The 27292-nt window shown below is 43.8% G+C and overlaps 1 protein-coding gene and 1 pseudogene across 3 annotated transcripts; both read left to right on the forward strand.

Moving 5' to 3' along the window:
• Nucleotides 1–294: 294 nt before the first annotated feature.
• On the forward strand, nt 295–24743 carry LOC104588853 (G-type lectin S-receptor-like serine/threonine-protein kinase LECRK1). 3 transcript variants are annotated; one of them, XM_088888387.1, is made up of 4 exons: nt 2326–13589; nt 16010–16059; nt 16127–16264; nt 22396–24743. In XM_088888387.1, exons 1-3 carry the CDS (start codon nt 13303–13305, stop codon nt 16183–16185), a joined length of 396 nt encoding a protein of 131 aa, XP_088744513.1. In that variant the 5' UTR covers nt 2326–13302; the 3' UTR covers nt 16186–16264; nt 22396–24743. The 3 variants fall into 3 exon arrangements, 1 of the variants encoding a protein (XP_088744513.1); XR_016076427.1 differs by lacking the exons at nt 2326–13589; nt 22396–24743 and adding exons at nt 295–623; nt 709–772 and having other exon boundaries at nt 16010–16140; XR_016076429.1 differs by lacking the exons at nt 2326–13589; nt 16010–16059; nt 16127–16264; nt 22396–24743 and adding exons at nt 295–623; nt 709–772; nt 885–1497.
• Nucleotides 23488–24743, forward strand: LOC104588855 (G-type lectin S-receptor-like serine/threonine-protein kinase RLK1; annotated as a pseudogene).
• Nucleotides 24744–27292: the final 2549 nt, after the last annotated feature.

A 27292-nucleotide genomic window follows, 5' to 3' on the forward strand; every position in this document is an offset into this window, starting at 1 on the left:
CTCATGTTTGTAGTATGGGATGCTGTTATAGGGTATATATGTGTTTGGGTTCCCTCCCTCTAATAGCTAGCTTTTAGAGGTGAATTCTCGTAAGCCACATAACATAATAACCCTCCAACAATTAGAAGCTAGCTTTTAGAGGTGAATTATCGTAAGGCACATAACATAATAACCCTCCAACAATTAGATTTTAAGGATGAATTCTCCCAAGACACAACATAATAACAGAGGTAGAACCTACTTAATTTTGATTGACAGCTAACAATATTGATGCAGACTCATCCAACCCAATGACCATGGTCGTAACTTCCTCAAAACCCAGACTTTGCACCTAAGGTTGGGAGAACCCTAGCTGTTGGAATTTTGTATTGCTTATGTAATCTTACTACATCAGTGCCCCAAATAATTGTGTGCAGCCATTTGTCCTCCCACACAAACTGCACCCCTAACACGGGATAAACTTTAGCTCGTTCTGTAAGTTCTAAAATTTGCCCAAAAGCTCCATTCCCACCCTTGATTGAGACGTGTACCCTTACCCCTATTCACTCTCCTTCATCCAATCTGAGCTCGGAATCCACACTCTCCGGCGCTGATGATCGTTTCGACAATCTCACCGTTTAGAGGTATTTATTCCCCATCTCTCTCTCACATCCATTACGATTAGGGTTTGATATTATTTTTGATTTTTTTTTTTTCAATTCAAAACAGAGAAGGGAAGGTTATTCACTACCACTGGCCATCTCAGGCAACCACTAGCAACAATAAACATGTGGTGCGCTTTTTCCCCTCTTCCATTCTATTCTATTTTTGTTTTCCTTTTTCATTTGCATTTTCCCTCGGAAATCCATATACAACGTCTGAAATGTTAGAAGAAGGTTTAACAGGTTTTGTTGTAGAGTCCATTGACTGAAAATCTTTGCAAGAGAATGTAAGCAGATAGCGTGGACCTGAACGATGCAACTGGGATTTTGCTTCTAGAATCATACCAGAAGGGACTGAGAAAATCAATTGAAGTCCTAAGTGAAATGTGGGATTACCGCACAAATTCCTTGTTCCCAAAAATATTCATTTATTTCTTTTCAACCTCATTAATTTGACAACTCCAAAACAAGTTCATTCATATAAACATCTATATCTCTATATTAAAATGCAATGTGCGAAGGTGAAACTTTTATGCTTTGTAGTTTATTCTCAAAGTCATTATCTTTTTTTTCTTGTTTCTTCTCAAAGGCATATATCTTTTTTCAGTTTTTCTTTAATTTTTTAATTTTAAAATTGAGCAAAATAAAAAGTGACCAATCATCTTTAAGACTTTTAACACTCCTTATTTATACACCATTAAATCATTAACTCTCTCTCTCTCCCTCCCCTCCTTTTCCATTAACTCTTTTAGTAATCTCTCCTTATTAATTATGCTATTTACTCTCTCCTTCAATAACTCATGCCATTAATTCTCTCTCATCTCTATTACTCCATTAAATTGCATAAAATACATTAACTTTATTTATATGCATTCATTTCAATTTACCCATAATTATATATATTAGTTATATTTGCATTAAATTGAATTATTAGTAAAGATTAATTATATTGAAATTGAAATATTCAATAATATATTATTACACTAAATAATCTACTTCCATTCAAAAAATATAATCTATTTATATTCCATTTGAAAATAATAAAAACTAATCAATCATAGTAAAATAATTTAGTAAGTTATTTAAATAAAATAAAAATAATTATTAATTATTGTTATTGATATAAATATTTTATTAATGTAATAAAAAAATTTAATTAATAAAAGGAATAAGATAAATCAAAAACTAATATCAATTTAAAATTATTATAAAACTAATACAAAATTATCAAAAAATTATTAGTTTTATAATTAGATTTTATTCATTTAAAACCAACTTAAGTTCTACTAAAAATAAAAATTTATATAAATTTCATAAGGAATTTAAATTTAATAAAAACCTAATTATTTAAATAAATTCAATATTTACTAATTTTAAAAATTAATAAAAATATTAATTTTAAATATAGTTTAATTATTTTAAAATCAATTTAAATTTCATTTAAAAATAAGGAAAATTAAAAAACCTCATTTGGTTTTGTAACAATCCAATGAAACTCCCTTGTGTTTTGACCTTAACAAGCCTCTCCTTTTGTTTTGAAAAAAGATGCAAATACCTTCCTTTCGTCAGCATTCCAAATAAAAAATGTTGATGTAATACATTAGTTTTACTTCACTTCAGCCTCTTTACCTTATTTTGTCAAAGAAGAGTAAGGAGAATTATTCTTTGAAAATCATTTGAAAAAATAAATTAGTGAAGGATAAGGTTGAAAGTTTAAATTATGTACGATAATGCATTAACAATGATAAGGCTTCAATGTCTTTGTTGCTAAAAGCCAAGGGAAAGGAGATGTTTGCACTTTTTTCTCAAAACTATAAGAGATGCCTTGGTTAGGGTGAAAACACAAAGGTGGTTTATAAAATTGTTTTAAGATGATGTTTTCTTATAATTTTACCAAGAAATAATACAAAAATAATAATAAACTAATAAAACTTGATGTTGCGCGACCTGGTCACTCCTAGCTGGAAGGGGCTGCGCTCCTAGTTGGCGGCGGACAAGACACCTGTGAAGAAGAAGATGAAGGGACCCCGGGGAGCTCACCTAGTGGGAACACTCCGATGCTTAAGTTAGTAGCTGAGAGAGAGTAGTAGAGCAATTACAACAATGAAAGATCTTAGAGTGAGAGTCACGCAATTACCTTTTCCCTTGGGGGTCGGAACCCTTATATACTTGATATTCTGACAGGTCGGGTACAACCACCGCTGATTCTTTGCTGCAGCCGTTATTTGCCAGAGCTGAGCAGGTGGGCGCAGGTAACCATTGCAGAGTACGGCCCTGCCAGAAGTGACATCCCTCAGGGCTGGTAGGCACGACGCTGCTTGGCGAGAGACGTGGGTGCAGTCTCCAGATTTGGCGGGTATGGTTGTCAGGTAGAAGATCTTCCTGCGATATGCTGAGCTGCTCCTCAGCGAGCTACTGCGTATCGAGCCACCTTGTGCCGAGCTGCTGATATTGTGCCGAGGTGGGCCTTCGAGGTGGCCTGTTGTCAGGTAACGTGCAATCTGGCCACTCCTAGCTGGAAGTGACTGTGCTCCTAGCTGGCGTCGGGCTAGAGATACCTGCGTAAAGAGATGAAGGAACCCGGGGTTGCTCACCCGACGGGAACACTCCGATGATTAAGTTAGTACTCGGTTGTGAGAGTGAGCTTGCAGGAAGATGACAAAGCAAGAGAGTGGTGAATATGCAATACCTTGGCCCTTGGGGGGTTGAGAGCTTTATGTACTAACGTTCTTACAGGCTTGGAAGGGCTGATCCCAAATCTCTGTTGCGGTGATCTGTTGTCAGGTAACGCCTCGGAGTGATTGGCTGCTATTGTCAGGACTGGGGGATAGGTGAGCCAATGTGACCGTTGTAGGGTACGGTCCCGCCAGGTAGGAGACAACCTCCAGGGTTGGCAGGCATGATGCCGCCAAACAAGAGACCATGAGTGCAGTCCTCAGAGTTGGTAGGTGCTGCACCGCCAGACGAGGGATATGGGCGCAGTCCTTAGGGCTGGCAGGTACGGCCTTGTTAGGCAGGCAACTTCTTGCAGGATGACGAGCTGCCTTGTAGCGAGCTACCTTGTAGCGAGCTGTTAGTGGCGAGACAACTGCCTTGACTGTTGGCGGTGTGCCGAAGTGATTTTATCCCGAGCTTGTCTTGCGGCGGGCTGGCATTGCTGAGTTGTCGCGTCTATGTGACGATTTGCCCCTGTCGAGCTTTCGTTCATGATGAGTCATGCACACGTGTCACTCTGTTAGGAGGTCAGGCCAAATCATCCTTCATCAATTGTCCCCCACTCCCCGAGCTAGGGGTCCTGTCCTGGCGCGGGGAGTTTACGATGTGACAAGGGGATTTGGCTTCGAAGCTTCGGCTGTCCAGCTGAATTGCGTGTGGCTTACGCGCGGACGTCACGCAAACTATTAAGTCCCGCGGATGCCAAAAAACATGCTAAATTGTTTTCGGTTTCGAGGGTCATGCAGCCGGTTTTCTTGTGAGCCGTTAGATTGCTTTGATCTTGGTCGTTGCTTCTTCGGTACAGTGGCTATAAACAAGGGAGGCCCATGATTTATTTTCCCCACAAAAACTGACTTGCCTTCGATTTTGAGGTCGCGCTTTCGCTCGGTTAGCTCAATTCGCGTTGTTCCCTCGATCCGTTCTTCTTTCTTCGGTGAGTCTCTTCGCTTCCTTTCAACTTCGTTTTCCACTATGTCTAGTTTAGACAGTTCTTTAGATGGGGCTGAGGTGGGCACCTCGGCCCAAGTTGGTAGTCAAGACGAGGCTGCCTCGTGCTCCAGGGCAGCTCGCGGTCTTCCTGAGGGGCAGTCTCTCCTAGAGGCTCGGGAGGCCTCTGGTAACCTGGCATCCTCCTCTCATCGAGGTCGGACGCCAGACAGTTTTGGTCCTACTTCAATGACCCCGGAAAGGCTCCGAGCTTTGGTACTTCGGTACAACCTCCCGGGGGAGCTCTCCTATAGTCTCCCCGGGGGCAGTTTTCCTTGGGAACACGATCACAATGAGATTGTGATTTTCGAGGAGCAGCTCGCTGCTAGCCTCCATCTTCCCTTGCACCCGTTAGTTGTAGAGGTCCTGAATCACTACAACGTTACCATAGATCAGTTACACCCAAACTCTGTTCGTAACGTAGTGGGGACCATTTCACTCTTCCACGAGTATTGTCTTCCTCTCGCTCTTGACATTTTTTCCACTATTTTGTCCATAAAAAACGCTTCCCGTGGCGTCCCCCGCATAGGCGGTCCTGCTATCTATCTCCCTGCTCGGGGTATAAACTCCTCCATAAGTTACCTAATAAGGTCTCATCTTGGAAAGGGGACTACTTTGTGGTCCGCAACCCCGAAGGGTGGCCTTTTCCGACACACTGGAGGGCTACCATCCAGGATCCTGGCATCAGGCTAGACCTGAAGACGAGGGAAACGCTTCAGTCCTGAGCATAGCTTGGCCTTCTCTGTGCAGACTACCTTGCTGAGGATAAGCTCGTGCAGGTCGGCCTGAGTCCTGGTAGGTTTCTTCGGGGATTTTTTTTAGGGTTATGATAGGTCAGAGAACGCACCTGAGCTGGATTCGGTGGAGCCTGTCGTCGAATCAGAGCTCGCTCCTGCTGCTGACGGGGAGAGCGTTATGAACCATGTACTCGCTGTGTGAAAAATCCGGGACGCAGTCTTCCCAGAGGAGGTTGCCCGGTGGGCTGACATACATCCGAGGCGGCTTCTGGGGCTGGCTGCCACCCACTGTATGATTGTAAGTGTTATGTTCCTTTCTTCCTTCCCTCTCCTTTCTTTTCTTCCTTCTCTTTCTCTTTAACCTCAATTTCCCTTTGATAGGCGAACTCTGCTCTTCACGTGCTAGCGTGCCAGTCCGCGATCCAGTCCAATCGGGCCCGCGATGCCAAGGTGGAGGCGTGAAAACTCCACCGCGAGCTAGATTCGGCTTGGGGGGAGGCCCTTCGGGCGAAGGAGGAGAGCAAAGCTCGAGAGCAGCTGGTCCGGGACCAGGAGGGACGAATCTCCTCGCTGACTAAGGAGAACACCAAGCTCAGGGAGCAAGTTTTTGCTATGGCTGCGAGGGAGGAGGAGAAGGACGAAGAGAGGGCGCAACTTCAACAAAGGATCCGAAGCCTCGAGATGATTCAGGATGAGAGGGCTAAGGCTGTAGACAACTTCAAGGAGTCCTCAAAATTTCATGACCTCCAGGTTGAATATGGTGCGAGCTCCTACCGTTCCGGGTTTAAACTCTGCAGGCACCTGGTTCGGCAAGAGTTCCCCGATCTTGACCTCAAGGCTATCACAATGAAGGTCCTGACTCCTGAGGTGGTGGATGCAGCGAATGAGGAGTCTGACTCGTCGGAAGAGGAGAGTGATGACGAGATTGAGGTGGTGGAGCCCTCCGAGTGATGTCTTCTTTTTCTTGCTTCTCTTAAACTTTTTGATGTACTTTCCCGGGCTGTTGGGCCTGGTCTTTTGTAAAAAATCTTGAAACTAAATGAAGTAATGTTTTTACTCAGAATGATTCTTTTCCGATCTAATTCATACGTATATAGGTTACCCAAGTTGTTGAGCTACCGAGCTAGCAACAAGCGAGGGTAACTGAAGTGGAAGTTGTTGTTCCGAATTACGTGAGTTACCCTGAACTATCAGGCTACCGAGCTTGGTAACGAGTAAGGGTAACCTTAGTAAGATTTTTTCTAAGTTTCTTGCCTCGATCTGTCCGCATAGAATCCGTTTGTTTGAATGTTGGTCCTTTGATGGGCCCGAATCGTGATCGTTGCCGAGGTGGTGTAGGCATCGTAGGGTTCATGCCCTAGTCATCTGCACTTTTGACTTTAGCAGGCGAGGCAGTGAGGTCTCACGCATTGTTTGGAGCCTCCATTAGTTCGGTTTCGTAGCCCTTAGGCTCGGGGAGCGACTCGGAGTCCACTCCTAAGCTTTGCCCATGCCGTAGAGGCGACTTGGACTTATTCGATGCTGAAGTCCTTATCAGTTAGGCATCTTGGCCCTTAGGCTCTGGGAGCGACTCCGAGTCCACTCCTAAGCTTTGCCCATGCCGTAGAGGTGATTGGGAATTATTCAGTGCCGAGGTCCTTATCAGTTCGGCATCTTGGCCCTTAGGCTCTAGGAGCGACTCAAAGTCCACTCCTAAGCTTTGCCCATGTCGTAGAGGCGACTGGGACTTATTCGGTGCCGAGGTCCTTATCAATTTGACATCTTGGCCCTTAGGCTCTGGTAGCGACTCAGAGTCTCCTCCTAAGCTTTGCCCGTGCCGTAGAGGCGACTGGGACTTATTCGGTGCCGAGGTCCTTATCAGTTCGGCATCTTGGCCCTTAGGCTCTGGGAGCGACTCAAAGTCCATTCCTAAGCTTTACCCATGCCGTAGAGGCGAATGGGACTTATTCGGTGCCGAGGTCCTTATCAGTTCGACATCTTGGTCCTTAGGCTCTAGGAGCGACTCAAAGTCCGCTCCTAAGCTTTTGCTGATGGTCACAGGTAGTACTGCCTTAGATTGCTGATGTTCCAAGCTCGAGGTACTTGCCTAACTTCCGATGTTTCAAGCTCGTACATACCTTTCCCGAGTATTTGTTTTACTCGGTAGGGACCTTCCCAGTTCGGTCCGAGCTTACCCACGCCGCGCTTAGGCACCATAACTTTTCATAGGACTAGGTCGCTGACACGGAAGTGCCGCTTTCTGACTTGATTGTTATAGTACTGAGCCACCTTTTGCTGGTATGCTATAGTCCGGATATACGCGAGGTCCCGTACCTCTTCTATTAGGTCGAGATTGGTGCAGAGCTTGTCAACGTTGACCTCTTTGTCGTATGCTTCTAAGCGTGATGTGGGCACTTCGATTTTAGTCGGGATTACTGCCTCTGTGCCGTAGGTGAGGTTAAAGGGGGTTTCACCCGTGGCAGTCTTGGTAGTAGTTCGGTAGGCCCATAGTACACAGGGCAGTTCGTCCACCCATAACTCTTTAGCTCGGGCTAAGCGGGCCTTCAGTCCACGGAGTATAGCTCTGTTTGTGACTTCTGCTTGCCCGTTCGCTTGAGGGTGCGCTACCGAGGTGAAGTTCTGCTGTATCCCCATCTTGGCGCACCAGTCTTGAAACTTGATATCTTCGAATTGCTTGCCATTATCGGAGATGATCACTCGAGGTAGTCCGAAGTAGCATACTACGTTCTTCCAGAAAAAGTTATGTACTGTTCGAGCTGTGATTGTCGCTAGGGGTTCCGCCTCTACCCATTTTGTGAAGTAATCCACTGCTACCACTAGGAATTTCCTTTGTCCTGTCGCTGGTGGGAATGGTCCAAGAATGTTGATTCCCCACTGTGTTAAGGGCCATGGACTGGTGAGGTATTTCAGGTCGGCAACGGGTTGATGATGGATATTGGCGTGCCTCTGACATTTATCACATTTCTTGACGAGCTCGAGTGCATCTGCTTTCATCGTGGGCCAGTAATATCCTTGCCGTAACGCTTTCTGGGTGAGGGCCCTGCCCCCCAAGTGTCTGCCGCACAGCCCTTCATGAGTGTCGCGGAGAACGAGCTCGGCCTCCGAGGGTCGTAAGCAACGCAAGTAGGGGAGCGTGTAGGATCTTCGATATAGCCGCCCGTCTATAATGACGTACTTGGCTGCCTGTTGCTCTACCCTTCTAGCTGCGTTGCGATCTGAGGGGAGGGTCCCGTGTAGTAGGTAGTTCGCGAGTGGGTCAATCCAGCTCGGCTCCGCTTACGCAATGGGAGCTACCTTCTCTGCCCTCCGAGAATGCTAGGCCAAGGCAGGTTCTCTATAAACACGGCCCTCATGGAGTTGCTACTTGTGCTGGATAACCTGGATAATGCATCAGCCTCAGCGTTCTCAGATCTTGGAATTTGCTTGATGAAGTACGATTGGAAGCCGCGCAGAGCTTCCCTGGCCTTGGCTAGATAAGCGGCCATGGTGGGGTCACGAGCTTCGTAATCGCCGATTACTTGGTTGACCACGAGCTGTGAGTCGCTGTAGATGACGAGGTGCTTCTCTTGTACTTTGTTTGCTAACATGCAGCCAGCTACCAGTGCTTCGTATTCCGCCTCATTGTTGGATGCTGCGAACTCGAACCGGAGTGCTTGCTCCAGTTTTGCTCTGCCTGGGTCGTATAGGATGATTTTGGCTCCGCTTCCTTGTTGGTTCGATGATCCATCTACGTGAAGGATCTAGGGCTCCTCGTCCCAGGTCGACTTTGTTCTAATCAGGACTGGTTCCGTGCTAGTTGAGGCTTCCTTCACGGGCTCGGTCTTCATCAGTTCGGAGGCTACAGCACTGAAAGTGCACTCTACCACGAAGTTGGCCAAGGCTTGGGCCTTAACCACTGTTCGGGGTTCGTACCTGATGTTGTACTCGCTGAGCTCTATGGCCCACTTCGTCAATCTTCTGGATACCTCAGGCTTGAGCAGGATTTGCCTCAGGATTTGCCCAGTTCGGTAATGAAGGCTATTTTTTCTTCATCGGTGGGATCCATCTTAATTTGGTTGTAGACCGAATACGCATTCAGGAAGCTTAGCAACTCGTGCCCCGAAGTCGTGTCCACCAGACGGTCAATTTTGGGGAGCAAGAAACAATCTTTCGGGCAAGCTCGATTCAGGTCGGTATAGTCGACGCACATGCGCCATTTTCTGTTGGCCTTCTTTACCAGAACGGGGTTGGCCACCCAGCTTGGGTAGTGGACCTCCCTGATGAAATTGGCCACGAGAAGTTTTCCGACCTCCTCGTCGACTATCCTCTAGCGTTCCAGGGCGAGGTTGCGTTTCTTTTGTCTAATGGGCCTAACTATGGGATCAGTGTTTAGCTTGTGAGTTATTATTTTTTAGTCTATGCCGGGCATTTCTGCCACATACCATGCAAATATATCTAAATTTTTGAGTAAGAAGCTTACTAGTTGGGTTCGAAGAGGCTCTCCGACTGTTGCCCCGTTCTGGAGGGTCCTAGTTGGGTCTTCTTCCGAAGTCTGGATGAGGGCCATTCCCTCGGTTGGTGTAGCTCGCTCTTCTGGGTATTCTATGGGCTGTTCGAGTTCAACCCTCTCTGCTAGCTTGGCTTTCCCCTTGAGGGCTGCGACGTAACACTTCCGGGACTCGAGCTACTCACCCCGGGCTACTCCTATCCCGAAGTCCGTAGGGAACTTCATTGTCAGGTAGTAGGTGGACACCACCGCGCGAAGCACGTGGGTGATGGGCAGCTCTATGATGGCATTGTATGGGGAAGGTGTTGCAACCACTAGGAAGGCGTGCTCAAACCTTGCTATACTAGGCCACGTCCCGACCTCTATAGACAACAAGATCCGGCCAAGGGGCCTAACTTCTTCCCCACTGAAGCCCACTAGAGGGGTTGTTGCGGGCTGGAGGTCGCTCTCCCAGAGCTGTAGCTTGTCGAAGGTGCTCTTGAACAGGATGTCAGCTGAACTTCCCGAATCCACCAAGACGCACCTGACTTCAAAGTCGTTGATCTACATTCTTATGACAAGTGCGTCATCGTGGGGGTACTGGACTCCTCATGCATTGTCCTCGGTAAAAGATATGGGGTCCGCAAACCGTGGGTGCTTCGGCGGGTTCTGTCCTTCATGCTCCAGTTCGCGAACCGCGGTCCTCCCTGTTGCCGAGGTCCAGCTTGCGACGATGGACCCGCCAGTAATTGTGTTAATCACCTCGCAGACTGGCCTTTCTTCGGTTGCACTTTCCTGCTTAGCTTGTCTATTACTGGATTTGGGAGCATCTCTCCTCTACTCCCCCTGTTGACTTGTATGATTTTTATTACTTTTTTGTATAAAATTTTTCAGGTATCCATGATGGATGAGTTCCTCAATCTCGTTGCGGAGGCTTTTACAATTCTCGGTACTGTGACCGTGATCTTTATGGAAATGGCAATATACATTCTTATTCTTGGTGACGGGGTCCCCCTTCATCTGGGGTGGCCACCTTACAAATGGAGCATCTTTAATCATCATTAAAATTTCCCCTCGCCTCGCATTGAGGGGGTGTAATTCGTCCTCTCAACTGGAGGAGTTCGGGGGTGCCAACCTGACTTGCCGTCTCCCCGGGTCGGGGGCTTACTCTTCTTCCTCTTACCGCTTCCATGGTGTGCCTTGTCATCATCCCTCCTCCTCTTTTCCACTGGAGCCCCAACCTTTTTTCGTTCATTTCCTCTTCAATCTCGATGAATTGGTTAGTGAGCTTGAGGAAAGCGGTGATGTCCTTGGGCTTGTTCGCCACTATGTGCCATTTGAACTCCCGGTGGATGACTCCTCTCTTGGCTGCGGCGAGTCTTACTACGGGGTCCAAGTTCGGGATCGAGAGGCCGGTGTCGTTGAAGCGCTTGATATAACTTCGAATGGACTCTCCTTCTTTCTGGACTATGTTAAGAAGGCTTTCCTACGACCTCAGACACTTCTTGCTGGTGACGAAGTGCGAGGTGAATGCTTGCACGAATTGCGCCCAGCCCTGGATGGCTCCGAGTGGGATGTTCCTATACCACGTGCGCGCTACCCCTCTGAAGGTAGGGGAGAAGGCGACACACATGCAGGCTTCACTCGCTCTGGCGAGGTGCATCTGGGACTGTAAGGAGTTCACATGGTCATTTGGGTCGAACGACCCATCGTACTTGTCCAGAGGAGGTACTTTAAAGCCTTTTGGCATAGGAGCTGCTAGGAGGTCGGGAGAGAGAGGAGATGGTACCAAGAGGAGAGGCGCGGTCTTTGCGATTCTTGGGCTCGCTCCCGTCTTACCCTTGGGTTGCTCCGGTTGGCTAGGCTTCGCGAGATGTTCAGGAATTATGGCGCGGCGTGCCCTGGGACATCACCTCCGCTGCTTCTTGGTAGAATCCGTGTTGGTGCTGGTTGCTTCGGTGCTATCAGGCCGGGTCTTGGCCCGGCGAGAATCTAGCTGATACTGGCTTTCGCGAACCGAAGAGTCTCGCTCTGAGTTTGCCGCCAGGACTTCAAACCGGTTGCCCGTCAGTGAGGCCTCAGGTCATGCACGCTGGGACAGACTGGTCTTGGTGGGGTGAGTGTCTTCCGATTGGCCTTGTTGCTACGAGGCGGCGGGAGCTATCGGCTCTCTCCTGCTGCGGGATGAGGCTTGGGAGGTTCTTTCTTTGCGGGGAGGGCGGCTACTTCGGCAGTGGTTGAGCGGATGCTGGTTCTGCGGCGTTATCGGGTACCACGACGGGGCCGGCTGTTGGCTTTGCTATAGCGTCGGGAATTGCTGCTGATAGAAGTGACACAGGACTTGTTGTTGGTAGTGTTGGAGCTGATGGACTTGCTGCATTTGGGCCTAAATGGCCTGCACACACTGCACTAGGTCACCCAGTTGGTTTTGCCCCATGGCAGAAGGGACCGTGGGGGGTTCAGTGAAGGTGGTGTTCACCGCAGGAAGGAATGGGGTGTTCACCGCCTTGGCGACCTGGGGTAGGTCCAACGTGGGGACACCGAAGGTATTGAGGGGTACAGTAAAATGACCGATACACATGGTGGGAGCCTGAAGGTGCTCCCAGGGGGTGTTTGTTCCGTTGTTCTGCCCGGCGTTGCTAGAAGACGCCATTGATGCTGGTGAAAGTTTGGTATAGAAAGCTTTTCGAAATGATTCCCACAGACGACGCCAATTGATGATGCACAATCTGACCACTCCTATCTGGAAGTGATTGCGCTCCTAGCTAGCGTCAGGCTAGAGATACCTGCGTAAAGAGATGAAGGAACCCGGGGTTGCTCACCCGGCGGGAACACTCCGATGATTAAGTTAGTACTCGGGTGTGAGCTTGGAAGAGAGTGAGTTTTTAAGAAGATGAGAAAGCTAGAGAGTGGTGAATATGCAATACCTTGGCCCCTGGGGCGTTGAGAGCTTTATGTACTAACGTTCTTACAAGCTTGGAGGGGCTGATCCCAAATCTCTAATGCGGTGATCTGTTGCCAGGTAATGCCTCGAAGTGATTGGCTGCTATCGTCAGGAATGGGGGGTAGGTGAGCCAATGTGACCGTTGTAGGGTACGGTCCCACCAGGCAGGAGACAACCTCTGGGGTTGGCAGGCACGACGCCACCAGACAAGAGACCATGAGTGCAGTCCTCAGAGTTGGCAGGTGCTGTGCCGCCAGACGAGGGCTATGGGCATAGTCCTCAGGGCTGGCAAGTATGGTCTTGTTAGGCAGGTTGCTTCTCGCAGGATGTCGAGCTGCCTTGTAGCGAACTACCTTGTAACGAGCTGTTAGTGGCGAGACAACTGTCTTGACTGTTGGCGGTGTGTCGAAGTGATTTTATCCCGAGCTCGTCTTGCGGCCGGCTGGCATTGCTGAGCTGTCGCCTACGTTATCGCGTCTATGTGACGATTCGCCCCTACCGAGCTTTCGTTCATGATGAGTCATGCACACGTGTCACTCTGTTAGGAGGTCAGGCCAAATCACCCTTCATCAGGATGAAAGAGTGGGAATTGCTTTGAATATAGCCAAAGGTATCCTGTATCTACACGAAGAATGCGAGACTCAGATTATCGACTGCGACATAAAGCCACAGAACATACTCATGGGCCACCATCAATGCCCAAAGATTGCAGACTTTGGATTGGCAAGGCTGTTGAAGCAAGACCAAACAGGGATATTGACAGGCATAAAGGGCACAAGGGGCTATGTGGCACCATAGTGGCATCGAATTAACATGCCTATAACTGTGAAGGTGGACATTTATGGCTTCGGGGTTGTGTTGCTGGAGATAATCTGCTGCCGAAGGAGTGTCGACGTGAATCTTCCCGAGGATCAAGTTGTTGTGGATTGGGTTTATGACTGTTTCGAAGCTGGTGAGGTAGGGATGCTGGTAGGTGATGAAGTGGTGGATACGAGAAGTTTAGAGAGGATGATTTGGCTGGGACTGTGGTGCATCCAAGATGAGCCATCAATTCGTCCCTCCATGAAGAGGTGGTCATGGTGTTGGAAGGGAATGCAGAGGTAGCAGTTCCCCCTGGTCCTTCTCTAAGTAACATCTATGAATACGGATAGTTATTAAATAGTTAATAAAGTGATTAACGATTGGTGAAGTTTTTCTTGTCTTGCTCCTAATAGCTTAATTTAATTTCTTGGTCATCTTTTTCTTTCCTTTCCCTCTTTCCCCTTTTGTCATCTCCTTCATTGGTGTCCTAGTTTCCTAGAAAAACATTTTTTTTTTTTCGATTATTATTAAAAGTTCGATTATAAGGGATCAATTCATCGTGTTTGGAATACAAATTGTGCATGGAGTTAACAGTCCAAAGATAGAGGTTGTGTTTGTTATCCTTGCGCAGTTCTTGAACTCTGTTTTTGTTGAGCTCACATCATCCACTTTGTATAAAGTTTTCTGCATCGGTCTGCATCGGCCAATTAGAATTCATTTCATCACTTATATAATTTTAAGACTAACAGACACTAACGAGTTAAAAGTTAATGGGCGTCAGGACTCTGAATGATTTTAATATTTGTCAAAAATTAAAATCCGCCTAATGGATGTCACACAGTTATTTGGTGCTCACTCGTTGTGCTTGCCTAACGTGCCTACTACATCCTAACCCATTTTGTCCGGACTCAGAGAACTCTTCTTCTTCCTCTTTCTCTCGTTCTATGCCTGCCTGCCTCCACTCTCTGTCACGACCTGACGGTTGCTTTGTCGTTACTTTCTCCCTCGGCCTATACTTTTACTTTCTATCTCTTTCTCTTTCTCTCTTTGATCGCTCTCCCTCTTTCCTGTTATTCTTCTGCATGGGGACATTAGCAGTGATATGGGTGATCCAAAACTTGCCAGGTCTTCACGCGTGGTGTACCTTGGTCTTCACGTGTGGTGTACCTTGGTCTTAGACTGCACTGCGTGGTGTACCTTGGTCTTCACGCGTGAATCCACAGTAGATGTTACAGATCTTTAAACTTCTTTGAAGTTTCACACATTAAGTGATTAGTTATTTATTATTGATTTTGTTCAATAGATAACTGAAACAGATAAGATAAAATAAGTATATAAACCTCCCTCAATAGCACAGAAGGCAAAAACAGGCCTAGAAGAGGATACCATCAAAAACAGAATTAAGCAATAAACAAAACACGAGAACCTATACAAACTACTCTAGGAGTAGGGCCCCAGTATAACTCTAATCTCTCAACTCCTCACTGATGGATCATCCAGGAAGTTGGCTGATCCAAGCACCCAGATCAATGATATTTCACTCTGGCTGCTAAAGATGTGGCCTCTCTAATGTGATTAAGTAAATACCAGAGCTCTTCAACACCATCTCTCATCCACCCTACGACATTCTGCAAGTCTCCCTCCACCTTAACATGCCGCCAACACAAAGACAACATCAATTGCTGCTCCCAAAGCATTGCTAAGGTCCCAGCACATAGATATTGATTCCACTTGTACTATAGCTTGGGTAAACCCACATGATCTCTGTCCAAGATTGTGATTTTCAAAAATGTACTATTTTAGTTGCTTAAAATTTCTTAGTGGTACACCAAAAGAAATGTTGTTACTGGCCAAAAAAAGCCCATACCTAACCCATCGCATTCTTTTGAACATGCTATTCATTTTTTAATTATAATTTTATTGCCAAAAGGCAGCAGTTCATGATGCAGCTAGATGGGTAATATTAAACTGGAAACATCAGGATAGAGATAATGATATGGACAGTAGCAGATTTAGGAAAACCCCCCTCTTTCAATGCATCTATGCTTTGAACCCTTGACCAATCCTTGCATTCCTTTCTTGTCATACAACCCAGAACATTGCTTATGGAATCATTTTCCAAATTGCATTTCCTTTCTTACTCAGTCCTTTGATCTGTCAGCCTTTCAAAATGGTTTCAATAGATGCTGGACAACATCCCTTGAGAGTAAATATCTTTACAACTTTCACCCGAATCAAACATCATTCCTCTAATTAACAGGTTGTCCTTAGCGAGTATCTTATTCAGATAGGCAGACCAGACGAAGAAAGCTACCTTTGAGGTAATATATTTGCACCAGATTATGCCCATGGGAAAATCCTGCCTCTTCTTCTGGGGGTTAATTTGTTGTAGAAAGATTTTACAGTAAATTGCCCAGATTTTCTTCCAGCCAGTCTTCTATTTTCTAAAGTAGTGTCAATTTGCAAGCTATAGAGATCTTCTAAAAAGGGGATTAATGTTATTCAATCCAATATATTTGGAATTCTTTACCTTTATACTATATGTTTCTTGTATTTTACATCTCTTGAAGAAAGTTCACAACTTCGGCTGATCAGTAAGAAGCTTTTATAAAATATAAAAAAACAAACAAATATAACTTTTTCTCAAATAATTTCATTTCAATTTTGATCCAATAATACTCATATATAAACTATCTCATTAACTATTCTTTATATGTAGATTCACCTACAACCACCACACTTCCAACCCAACATCATTCTCTCTACAAGGTAAATACAATTACACAAGTTACCAATCATTTCTCTTCATTTCTAATAGAGCTTAAACTTTTTGTAGGTGTTCGTAGGAAATTATACATTGGAGAAAGTAGTTCACCACAAAAGAAAGCCAAGTAAATTTCCATGGTCTAAGCAATTCCAAGCAGCATTTGAGAGCATGGGATACCTTTTTGGAAGGCTATGTTATTCTTGGAAGGTATAGAACTTAGCTTTCAGCCCACGTGTCGACACAGCTGTGCAATGAATTTTCTAGCATGTATTTTAATTACGACAAACACAGCTTGAATAGTTAATTAAACTCATAAACTTAAGAGCTCTACATTCTGAAATTTTGAATCACTATTTATACTACATACGTGGTTGACAGTATGACTAAACAAGTAGACTATTTTATGATTTTATTCAAATTATTATTTTTTCCCACCCTTATTTATACGTTTTTTTTTTTTTTTAATATTTTACCTTCCACTTGCCCTTGTACTCTCCGCTAGTACATATATTATTTCCTTCTAACCTCTACCTTTTTTTTTGACCGTTGGGGTATGGCCAACACCCATGTGATCTGAAAAGCCGTTACAGTACAACTTCTACAGTTAGTTGGGTTTTATTGGAACGATCCCGATACAACGTCTAGACTGGGCATTGAAAGAACGTGCGACAATCAGGGCCTCTGCCTCTAAGATTGAACCTCGGTTGAATAAGAAAATTTTTCAATACAAGAGGAGAGAGACTTCATCAATTTTAAATGGATTTTTATGCATACATTTTGTGAAAAAGGTTTGAAGTGTAGGGATGGCAAACGGGGAGGGTTTGGAAGAGTCAAGTTAAACAAAAGAAAAATGAAATAGAGAGTAAGGGTATGTTTGGTTCGCAGGAATAGAGGTCCGGAATCGAAATTCAAATAGATCATTCCGATTCCAGCCGTTTGGTTGGTTGGAATCGGAATCCGATTCTCATTTCAGGCGGAATGGCATTCCCCCATTTGAGGGAATAGCCATTCCCGGCCCACCCCCTCGGAATCGGATTCCCATTCCAGCCGGTTAAAACAAAAAAAATGAAAATGACAAAAAAACCCCTCAAACCCCCCGATTCCAGCCTTTCAGGTTTCAAACCCTCTTTCTCTTCTCTCGTCACTCCCTCCAATCCCTTCTGCAGTTCGCAGCCGAACTCTGAAGATCCGACTTGAGCTACTCTGGCCAGGTAATTTGTCATGGATCTCTCTCTCTCTCCCCCTTCCTCTTCTTCTTCCTCTCCCCTCTCTCTCACGTTTTTTTTCTTTCCCCTTTTTTCCACTGCAGATGGCCAGACCACCAAGGCACCATTTTCGAGTGCAGACATCAACATATGGTTTGTGAAGTCTGATAGTTTTTTTATCTAGGTGGTACTTTGTTTGAAGTCTTGTAGTCTATTTCACTGGTATGCGCAAAATAACCTTCCATGTAGGTTCACAATTTGTGGTTGCCTCTCTCTATATCTAATGAAATCCAATATCATACCCTGTAACATTCAAGAACCAATGCGTGCTTAGATCCTTAGTAAAAAGTAAGACCTAATCAAGAAGAAATAATAAAAATAAGTTCAAGATATTATTATCAAACCTAAATTTAGAAATGCATCAATTTAACAGTCATAGGTTTAAATCCAAGTAAAACTGTATGATCTGGAGACGGAAAATGAACTTCCACATATTACATTATGGAATGTCAAACACTATAAGCCCTCATTCGGCTTCATCCCACCTAAGTGAGGGTAGCCATCATTATCATCATTTGTTCTTCAATGACATTTGATTGTACTAAGAAAGCCAAGCATGATCCAACCCTCACAATATACTTCTTAATTGCTCTCTCTTCCTAGTTCAAGTCATGCATCACCACCTTTATTTCTGAAATATGTCAAAGTTCTTTAAGTTCGACATTTAACTCCTCTACCTTCTTATAAATAATAACTAATCAATCGTTCGACTGATCTCCAATGAAGAAATATCATCAGACGCATTCATCTCAACCTGGCTCCATCCAACTTCCTTTACAACTCGTTTTATCATTTATCATCCTTCTTGTAGCTGTTGTGTTTTCCTAATTCGCTATATTACTGCACATGCTTGCTAACAATTTTTAATTGCTAGTGATATAGGGGTTCCATATTAAATGGGTCACACTCAAAATGTTGAAAACAACAGAAATTTCTTAGAGCAAGAGGCCACAGAGTGATATTCAAGGGAAACCCTGGTACATGGAACAGTTGTAACAAACATTCGGATGCTCCATGACCCTAAAAATGTCATTTTCAGGGGATGTTTGGTGCCAAAAAAAATGATATTTGATTGCACTGAGCAGACCAAGCATCATAGCTATCTTCCTAAAATACTTCTTAAGTGTTTCTTCCTAATTCAAGTCACACATCACCATATGGGAGGGGCATTCCATGATCATAAGGGTGATATTTTTAATCAGTAACATAAATAAAGATTTTATTAAATGACAGAAAATTCTGTATCTTGATTCTATATTAATTATTTTAGGGAAGTGAGATCTTTGACTTATTCTGTGAATACATTTTTAGATGAATGGGCTGAAGAACTTTCAATATATAATTGCCAAAACATCAAATGGGGTCTTGCAAAAGATAATGAAAAAAGAAAGTTTAGATGGAATTTCAAACCTACAATGATTTGAGAAAATTGGGCATTAGTTTTTTTTTAATAGTACTGTAATTTGGTGAGGAACTTTCAATCTAATGACTAAAATATCAAATGGGTTCTTTCAAATCAGCAATCAAATAATCTAACTGTAAGTGTTTTATTGAAAAAAAATGTAAGCACATCTGTATTGCCATCTTAGAGGTTAATCTACTAACGATTCTCAGAGAGAGCCAATAACCAATTAGCTACAAATTACAATGCTTAGTTATGATCTTTTGGTAGGTCAACCAGTACAAATTTAGCTATCAGTGGATGCTTGTGCCCCCCCCTTCCTCACTTTTGTAATTTGACAAAACTGAATTAATCAAAATTTGACAGAAAATTAAGCCATCTAATTTATATGGCCATTAGGTGCCTAGGCAAAAAGTGCTATATAGGTGTTTGCACCTGCTTGTGATATAACTAGTTCTCTGATAGCATGTAATGAGCTTGTATCCCTAGACATCACTGTGCCTGTGCAGACTAGACTTGGTAGTGGATGTGTTATGGGCCCGGGAATAGGATTGCGTCACGGGTTGGTCCACGGGGAAAAGCTCCTATTTTCCCTTATTCCTCCCTTTCCTAGCTGAACCTATCTTGGCGTCCTAGAGGGTGATTTGTCCAAGAGATCACTGAACTCTCCTTTTACTCTCTTTCTTGACTGGAAATTTGATATCTTTATTCAATAATTTCAGCTCCTTAAATAGGAGATTACAAGAGGTAAGAGTCCTCCCTTGTAGGAAGACTCCTTGATAACTAAACTACTTACAGATAAGATAGATAAGACTCCTAGATAAGACTAACTAAACTGCTTACAGATAAGATAGATAAGACTCTTAGATAAGACTAACTAAACTGTTTATAGATAAGATAGATAAGACTCCTAGATAAGACTAACTAAACTGCTTACAGATAAGATAAGAGTAAGAAAGCAGATAAGATAAGGATAAGGTAAGATGAACTGTGGCTAGCTAGATAATCTGATGAGGGTCCCACGTTACTGCTGCTGCCGGCGGCGGTACTTCTTCCCCCCGAATGCGTCCATAACATTACTCCCCTCTTGGACTACGAGCTTGTTCTCAAGCACGAAATCTGGATATGTGTCTTGGAGTTCAGTCAAGGGAATCCAGGATAGGTGGAATGATTTAGCCCTCCTGGATCGGGTTCCAATGAAGGGGGTTCATCCTCATCGTCCTCTTGTTCCACCAGGAGGCAGAAAAATCTCTTGCACTTGTGCCCTGCTGAGTAGAGTTCATCACAATTAAAACACTGTCCCCTCGCCTTGCGTTCCGCCATCTCAGCCCTGGACAAGTGCTTAATAGGGGGTGCAACAACGCTGCTCCCCTCACTGGATGCTGATATGGTTTCCGTTCTTGGCTGGCTGCTGAAGATGGAGCCATTCCGAGTGGTTCTGGGGATGCCCATGCGGTTGGAGGCCGCCCCATACTGAAGGTTCCGCGGTTGAGCTGCATCTTTCGTTCGAAGGCGTGAGCTAGATTCATGGCTGTAACCAGGTTGGGGGGGTGTTGCATCTCCACATCCACCCTCAAGGGTTTTGCTAACCCTGCGGTGAACATGTCTACCTGTTGGTCCGGTTGTACCGAATCTGCTCTAGCAAGGAGGGTCTGGAATTGGCACTGGTTTTCAGCCACCATTCCCGTCTGTTTGAGGTTGATCAGTTCACCCAACGGGTTGCTAGTCAATGGGGGCCCAAACCTGAGGAGGCAGTAGGATTTGAATTGGGTCCAACTGAGTCCGGGTTCCTCCTGCTCCAATTTATAAAACCAGAGCTGGGCCTCCTCCGTCACGTGGAATGCAGCCAAGCTTACCTTGTTGATGTCCCTTGTCCGTTGGTTGCGGAAGAACTGCTCTTTTCTATACAGCCATCCCAAAGGATCTCCGGCGCCGCTGTATGAAGGGAACTCCAGCCTGCTGTACTTGGGAACGACCGCGACTACCGGGGAAACGACCTGCTATTCGCCGGACGACTCCGTCAAGTCTGGTCGGTGGCTGTTTGTGGTTACAGCCCCTTCTGGATTCCTCTCCTTGTTAGAGAAATACGATTCCAGCAAGCGTCGCAGCTCCCGGACATCGTCTTTGACCTCACGAACCTCCACGCTAGTTTCCACGAGCCTATGCTCCAGTTCGTGGACCCTGGATGATAGCTGCTCCAGATCTTCCATGACGGTAGGCTCTGATACCAAGTTGTTATGGGCCCGGGAATAGGATCGCGTCACGGGTCGGTCCACGGGGAAAAGCTCCTGTTTTCCCTTGTTCCTCCCTTTCCTAGCTGAACCTATCTTGGCGTCCTAGAGGGTGATTTGTCCAAGAGATCACCGAACTCTCCTTTTACTCTCTTTCTTGACTGGAAATTTGATATCTTTATTCAATAATTTCAGCTCCTTAAATAGGAGATTACAAGAGGTAAGAGTCCTCCTTGTAGGAAGACTCCTTGATAACTAAACTACTTACAGATAAGATAGATAAGACTCCTAGATAAGACTAACTAAACTGCTTACAGATAAGATAGATAAGACTCCTAGATAAGACTAACTAAATTGCTTACAGATAAGATAAGAGTAAGAAAATAGATAAGATAAGGATAAGGTAAGATGAACTGTGGCTAGCTAGATAATTTGATGAGGGTCCCACGTTACTGCTGCTGCCGGCGGCGGTACTTCTTCCCCCCGAATGCGTCCACAATAGGATGCTGGATAGCTATTTGATAGGGAGCATAAATTTCTAGGCTTAATTCTTGATAATGTTTTGGCTTTTAAGTGCATCCCAAAAGAAACAGTTTTTGGGCTTCTTGATAATGTTTTGGTTGCTATTTTCAAGCCTAAAAGCTTTTCTTATTGTCTACTGCAAAATGAAAGAAAAATTCAGTCTCAAGTAAGTTGAGATCCTAAGCAATTCAGTTAGTAGTAGTTGCAACCTGCAATTCACACTTGATGAAGTTATAGGTATGTACTAGTACCACAACATGCATATAACAATATGATTTTCCTTAGTATACATGGTACGGTCATAGTCCATCCAATTGATGGGTCAGTTATGACTTTCCTAGCTGATTTTCCTATACAGGTGCTTTCCTTGAGCTATCTAGAAAATATGGGAAAATTTTTAACATTACCACTAATTTCAATTGAAGTTCTAAATAATTTGCTTTAACTAAAATTGGGAGGAAAATTTCCTAAGTGGGTCATCTAGATTTCTTTTGTTGGTTTTCCAATCCAAATTACTATTTAGTAACTCTAAGTCCTTCTATTTATTGCATTTACCTCTCTCTCTCTCTCTCTTAATTTTCAAACATATAACTTAAAAGGATGACCTCTTTAAGTAGAAGTGATCATTTCATGGAAATTTGCTCAACAGTAAGGTTAATTAACAGATGAAATGAAGACATGAAATCCTAAAGGCACATTATCTAGCATGTGAGATATCGAGTTCTTATGGTTTTTGTATGTCTAATAATGTTGAGGTGCAAAAAAATAATGTTGAGGTGGTCTTTTTGCATGGTGAGAGAGAGAGAGAGTTTGGAAGCTGAATTTTAGTTTTGCAATGACAAAGGAGCTGTCATTACCATGTGAACAATGAAATGATGAAACCAAAATTTGAATGCTCAATGAGTTGAAAACTTGCAGGTATTCAAATTGCACTGATGCTATGCATTTTGCCATTTCAGCAAAGATACCAGAGTTCAACAGCAAAAATAGAGTGTCATGTTAATGAGTTGCAACTTATAGCATTTTCTCATTTTTATACATTTATTCTTAGATCATATGCAACTTATAGCATACTGGTTTCAAGATTAGTAGTAGCATATGATGAATTGAATGGATAATTATATCAGATTTTTTGGAGTTTGATCTTAATTCAGTTTGCTTTTTGTTGTTTTCTTTAGTTTTGCTTTTTTTTTATATTAATTGGGGTATGTATGGTGGGTATGGAGAGAGTCATGTTGATGAATAGTTAATTATGTCAGATATTTTCTTCTTTTTTAGATTTTTTTGGAATTTCTAATGTACTTCTATAATATTTTATATTATTGGGTTTTCCATGTTAATTTCTAATGTTTCATTCAGTTTGGATTGGATTAATTGGATCCAATCTGATCCATTTAAATTTAAATGGATTGCTTTGGATTTGGTTTGCTGTACTAGATTTGCATTGGATTGGATCCCGGTCCTTTTGTAAATAGACACAAGTTGGATTGGGTTGGATTGAATCAAACCTGGTTTAATAGATAGCCCTCTGTCTATTATGCTTCCAATACATTTGGCCGCAATGACAACGTCACATTGAACTTTGAAGACGATGGTTCTCTCTACTTGGTCAATATCACAGGTACAATTATAAAGATTCTGTACAAAGGTGGATCTGGGTGTCGTACCAACGGAATAATCTCTTGCCGATGGACTATGGATGTGGATGGTATATTCCGATTGTACGCTTTGGGTGAAAGTGGCAACTGGGTGGCAACAAATCAGCTAAACACCAGCTGTCCTACAGGGATGTGCGGTTTCAATGGTTATTGTATCCAAATCGATCAACAATTTACTTGCAATTGCATTCCTGGTTTTGATTTCGTTGATCAGAGCCAAAATATTCTGGGCTGCCAGAGAATTCTTGGCTTTGGGAGAGAAAGTTGTATAAACAGTAAACATCTCGAAATCAACATGTCCGCACTGAATAATGTCCAATAGGAAGACGATGCATATGACACTCTACCGCCCATGACAGAAGAAGATTGCTCAAATGCTTGCTTGCAGGACTGTCACTGTGAAGTTGTTCTATATAAAGATCAAGAGTGCAGAAAACAGAAGCCTCCGTTGAGATATGGGAAAAGAAACGAAAATGACGCCACCAAAACTTTTATCAAGGTGGTTACTGGAGGCCAAGTGAACACAAGTGCTACTCCAGAAAGTAAGCCCAAGAAGGATATTTTATTTATTATTATAGGAATTATTTGTGGTTCATGTATTGCTCTAGTAATTTCTGCCATTCTTATTCGAAGGAGTCGCTTCTGGTCTTATAAAAAGATAACTGTTCGTGGAATTAGAGAACTAAACGAGGAATTAATCACACTACGACCATATACCTATAGTGAGCTTGAATAAGTAACAGCAGGTTTCAATCAAGAGTTGGGTAGGGGAGCCTGCGGCACTGTGTTCAAAGGAGTTTTACCAAATGGTCTAGAAGTTGCAGTCAAGAGAGTACATAAAGTGATAGATGAAGGAGAAAGTGAGTTTCAAACTGAGATGAAAGTCATTGGCAGAATCCATCACAGAAACCTAGTCCGATTGCTCGGTTACTGCAATGAAGGCCCTAATAGGCTTCTAGTTTATGAGTTCATGAGTGATGGATCACTTGCAGACTTTCTCTTCAAATCTGAAAGGAAACCAACTTGGGATGAAAGAGTGGGAATTGCTTTCAATATAGCTAAAGGCATCTTGTATCTGCATGAAGAATGCGAAACGCAGATCATCCACTGCGACATAAAGCCATAGAACATACTCATGGGTGACCATCAATGTCCAAAGATTGCAGACTTTGGATTGGCAAGGCTGTTGAAGCAAGACCAAACAGGGATATTGACAGGGATAAAGGGGACAAGGGGCTATGTGGCACCAGAGTGGCATCGAAACGTTCCAATTCCTATAACAGCAAAGGTGGACGTCTACAGCTTTGGCATTGTGTTGCTGGAGATAGTATACTGCCGAAGGAGTGTCGACGTGAATCTTCCTGAGGATCAAGTTGTTCTTGTGGATTGGGTTTACGACTGTTTCGAAGTTGGTCGGGTAGCGAAGCTAGTGGGAGATGAAGTAGTGGACACGAGAACATTAGAGAAGATGGTTTGGGTGGGACTTTGGTGCATCCAAGATGAGCCATCAGTTCGTTCTGTTAGACAGTTTTGTATGCCCTTAGCTTCAATCAGAATGATGTACTTTATGAGTTTATTGTAAATGAATAAAGGTGCATATTTGATTCATGTTCCCTTGGTATGTTTCTGTGTAATACCCTTAAACTGGACACTTAATGATACTCGTGTTAGTTTAGAATGTTCACAGCCAATGGGTCGGTCTGGGGGGACCTATCTTGACAAGGCTGACACTGTGGTGCCACCAAGTCGGTTGGGGTGGCCTGTCTCAGCTGTTAGGGTGAGACCCTAGGCATATACAGTGTAGGATTAATTGAATTTTTGAACTGGACCAGATTTCCAGTATTGCCTTGGACCTTGGAGATTGATGGACAAAACTGGAAAGTTACACTCGACCCCTAGACTCGATTATGATACTACACTAGGTGTCGGATTGGGCTATCTTCGATGTACTAATCAGTGAGATCCTTAGCGGGGGTCAAAACCTGGGTATGTTGGGACAGTCCGAGAATTCATCTGAGTGGGTGATCATAGTGACAGGATCAGTCCCTTTGTCGGACAAAGGTAATGATCGGGGATGCACTCTCACTGATGGAAACCAAGACTGCCGGTAGCCGATTTCAACCGTTGAGATTTGTTTTGCAAAATATATTTTATATAAGATATAAAAGTATATATATTATGGTTTCTAAAATGTTTGCAAGAAGGTTTTAATTCCCGGGATCCATATGAGTGGAGAGTGCAACACTGTTCCTTGCAGCCGAGGGAGAGGTCCTCTCTTGTCGGGCAGTGTATGATCATTATGGGCTGAGAGGTTAAGTGTAAGACCATTGAGGATAATACCTGATGGGCTATTTTGCATCTGCCCATAGTCCCTAGGTGTTACAAGGTGGCTTGGCCTAGGGACCTCTTAGGGTAAGTGTTGGGCCCGTAGAGCCCATTTGATGGGTTTCAGGGGGTGCACTGTCTTTAACAGTGTATTCGGCCAGGTCTTGTAACAAAGGCTGGGCCGAACCCATGTGGCTGATGTATAGATCAATGCTTGGGTCCCACGCCATACAAGGAAACCCAACTGGGCAGCAGTTAAGAGGGTTAAGTGAGCACATAAGCTTAATGGGCCTAAAGCCCAATTCGAACTGGGTTGTTTATTAAGTTAATAAAGGGGCGAATTTTGAAGTGGATCAGCTAATAGGATTGGGCTTAGACCCTATCCACTTAGAGAGTCCAAGATCTGAATAAGATTTAGATCTGGAAACCTCCTAATTTGATTAGGAGATGACTGATCTGATCTCCAGATAAGATAAGGATTATCCCTTATCACTTAAAGGGACTTCTAACCCAAATGTGATTTGGATTAGCAACTCCTAATCTGATTAGGAGCTGATCCCTTTAAGATTATAAAAGAAGAAGGGGGCGGCAGCCTTTAGAGACAGATTATCAAGTTTTCTTTAGTGCTGAAAAGAAGAGAGAATTCTGCTCCCTGCAAATACTCTCTTGCCGCCTCCCTGTTCTTGCTGCCCTGTTTGCCAGTTCGATCTCCAGTTGTGGGAGAAGTCAAGATTGGATCTTGACATCAGTTCTTTGAGAAATGATTGAAAGGAAGTTGTGCTCACGTACCATCTTGCCGATTCTTGCGAAGGACAAAGTTCTTGGAGAAGAACAATGCTGATTCTGCTCCACCTGCACTGCGCCATCTTCAGTGGGAGCAGTCTTTGGATCATTCCTTGGGCGTGAACACCTTCGTTGGGAGATTCTACTTCTCTGTATCAGGTATAATTCTCTCCTACTCCTTTTGGTTCAGATCTGGTTCAGTTTAAGGTTCAAGAATGATCCTTGAAAATATGATTTTCTAAATAGGGAATATGATTCCCAGTTGAAGGGAGAGAAAAAATTTTGAAATTCGCCCCTTATTCCGCAATCTTTGGGCGTCCATGGGATGGATCTCTCATCCCTTCATGTCCGTCCATGAAGAAGGTGGTCATGATGTTGGAAGGGAGTGCAGAGGTACCAGCTCCCCCGGGTCCTTCTAGAAGTACCGTCTATGAATAGAGTAATAATTAAATAATGGTTTTTAGCTAATCAAGTGATTAACGATTGCTGTAGTTTTGTTAGTGGTGCTTCTAATTGCTTTCTTGGCTATGTTTTACTTTCTTTTCTTCTTTTCCCCTTCTTGACGTAAATTCTGCAACTGATCCAGGAATAAATAGTAATTTATGTTAATTGGTGTCCTAATTTCCTAAAAAACATTGTTTATCAATTATTAAAAGTTCACCTAGGCATTTATTCGTTGGTTGTGTTAGGAATACAAATGATGCAAGGATGGAGTCTTTATTTGTGTATGAAGATAATATTCTAATTATCCTTCATGGCTAAATTGTAACTTCAATAATTTTCCTTCAAGGATTAATTAGATGATCAACGGATGATGATTATTAGCTATACGAATTACAAGGCCTTTTGTTTTTTTTGTTTTTTTCTTTGGTAGCAGGGTGGGTAGGAAGGTCTATTGCTTGCATTATATATATCATCAACTTGAAAAAGCCCTTGGTGATGATGACGAGTTTTTGGACTGCCATTTAGTTGGTTCGTTTAGAAGATTTCTGGAGTTGGAACTAGTGGAGAGATGGACAAAATGTATTTGGCATTGTAAATCAAGTCCA

This window comes from Nelumbo nucifera, chromosome 1 (assembly GCF_055504915.1).
Source record: "Nelumbo nucifera cultivar China Antique chromosome 1, China Antique-T2T, whole genome shotgun sequence".
NCBI classification, from domain to species: Eukaryota; Viridiplantae; Streptophyta; class Magnoliopsida; order Proteales; family Nelumbonaceae; genus Nelumbo; species Nelumbo nucifera.

Excerpts from the sequence above, each read along its gene's own strand:
- LOC104588853 (XM_088888387.1), top strand. The coding sequence starts at position 13,303 with ATGCCTATAACTGTGAAGGTGGACATTTATGGCTTCGGGGTTGTGTTG. Across the intron at positions 13,590-16,009 it reads TGTTGGAAGGGAATGCAGAG|ATTCACCTACAACCACCACA; the intron begins GTAGCAGTTCCC and ends CTTTATATGTAG. Across the intron at positions 16,060-16,126 it reads AACATCATTCTCTCTACAAG|GTGTTCGTAGGAAATTATAC; the intron begins GTAAATACAATT and ends AACTTTTTGTAG.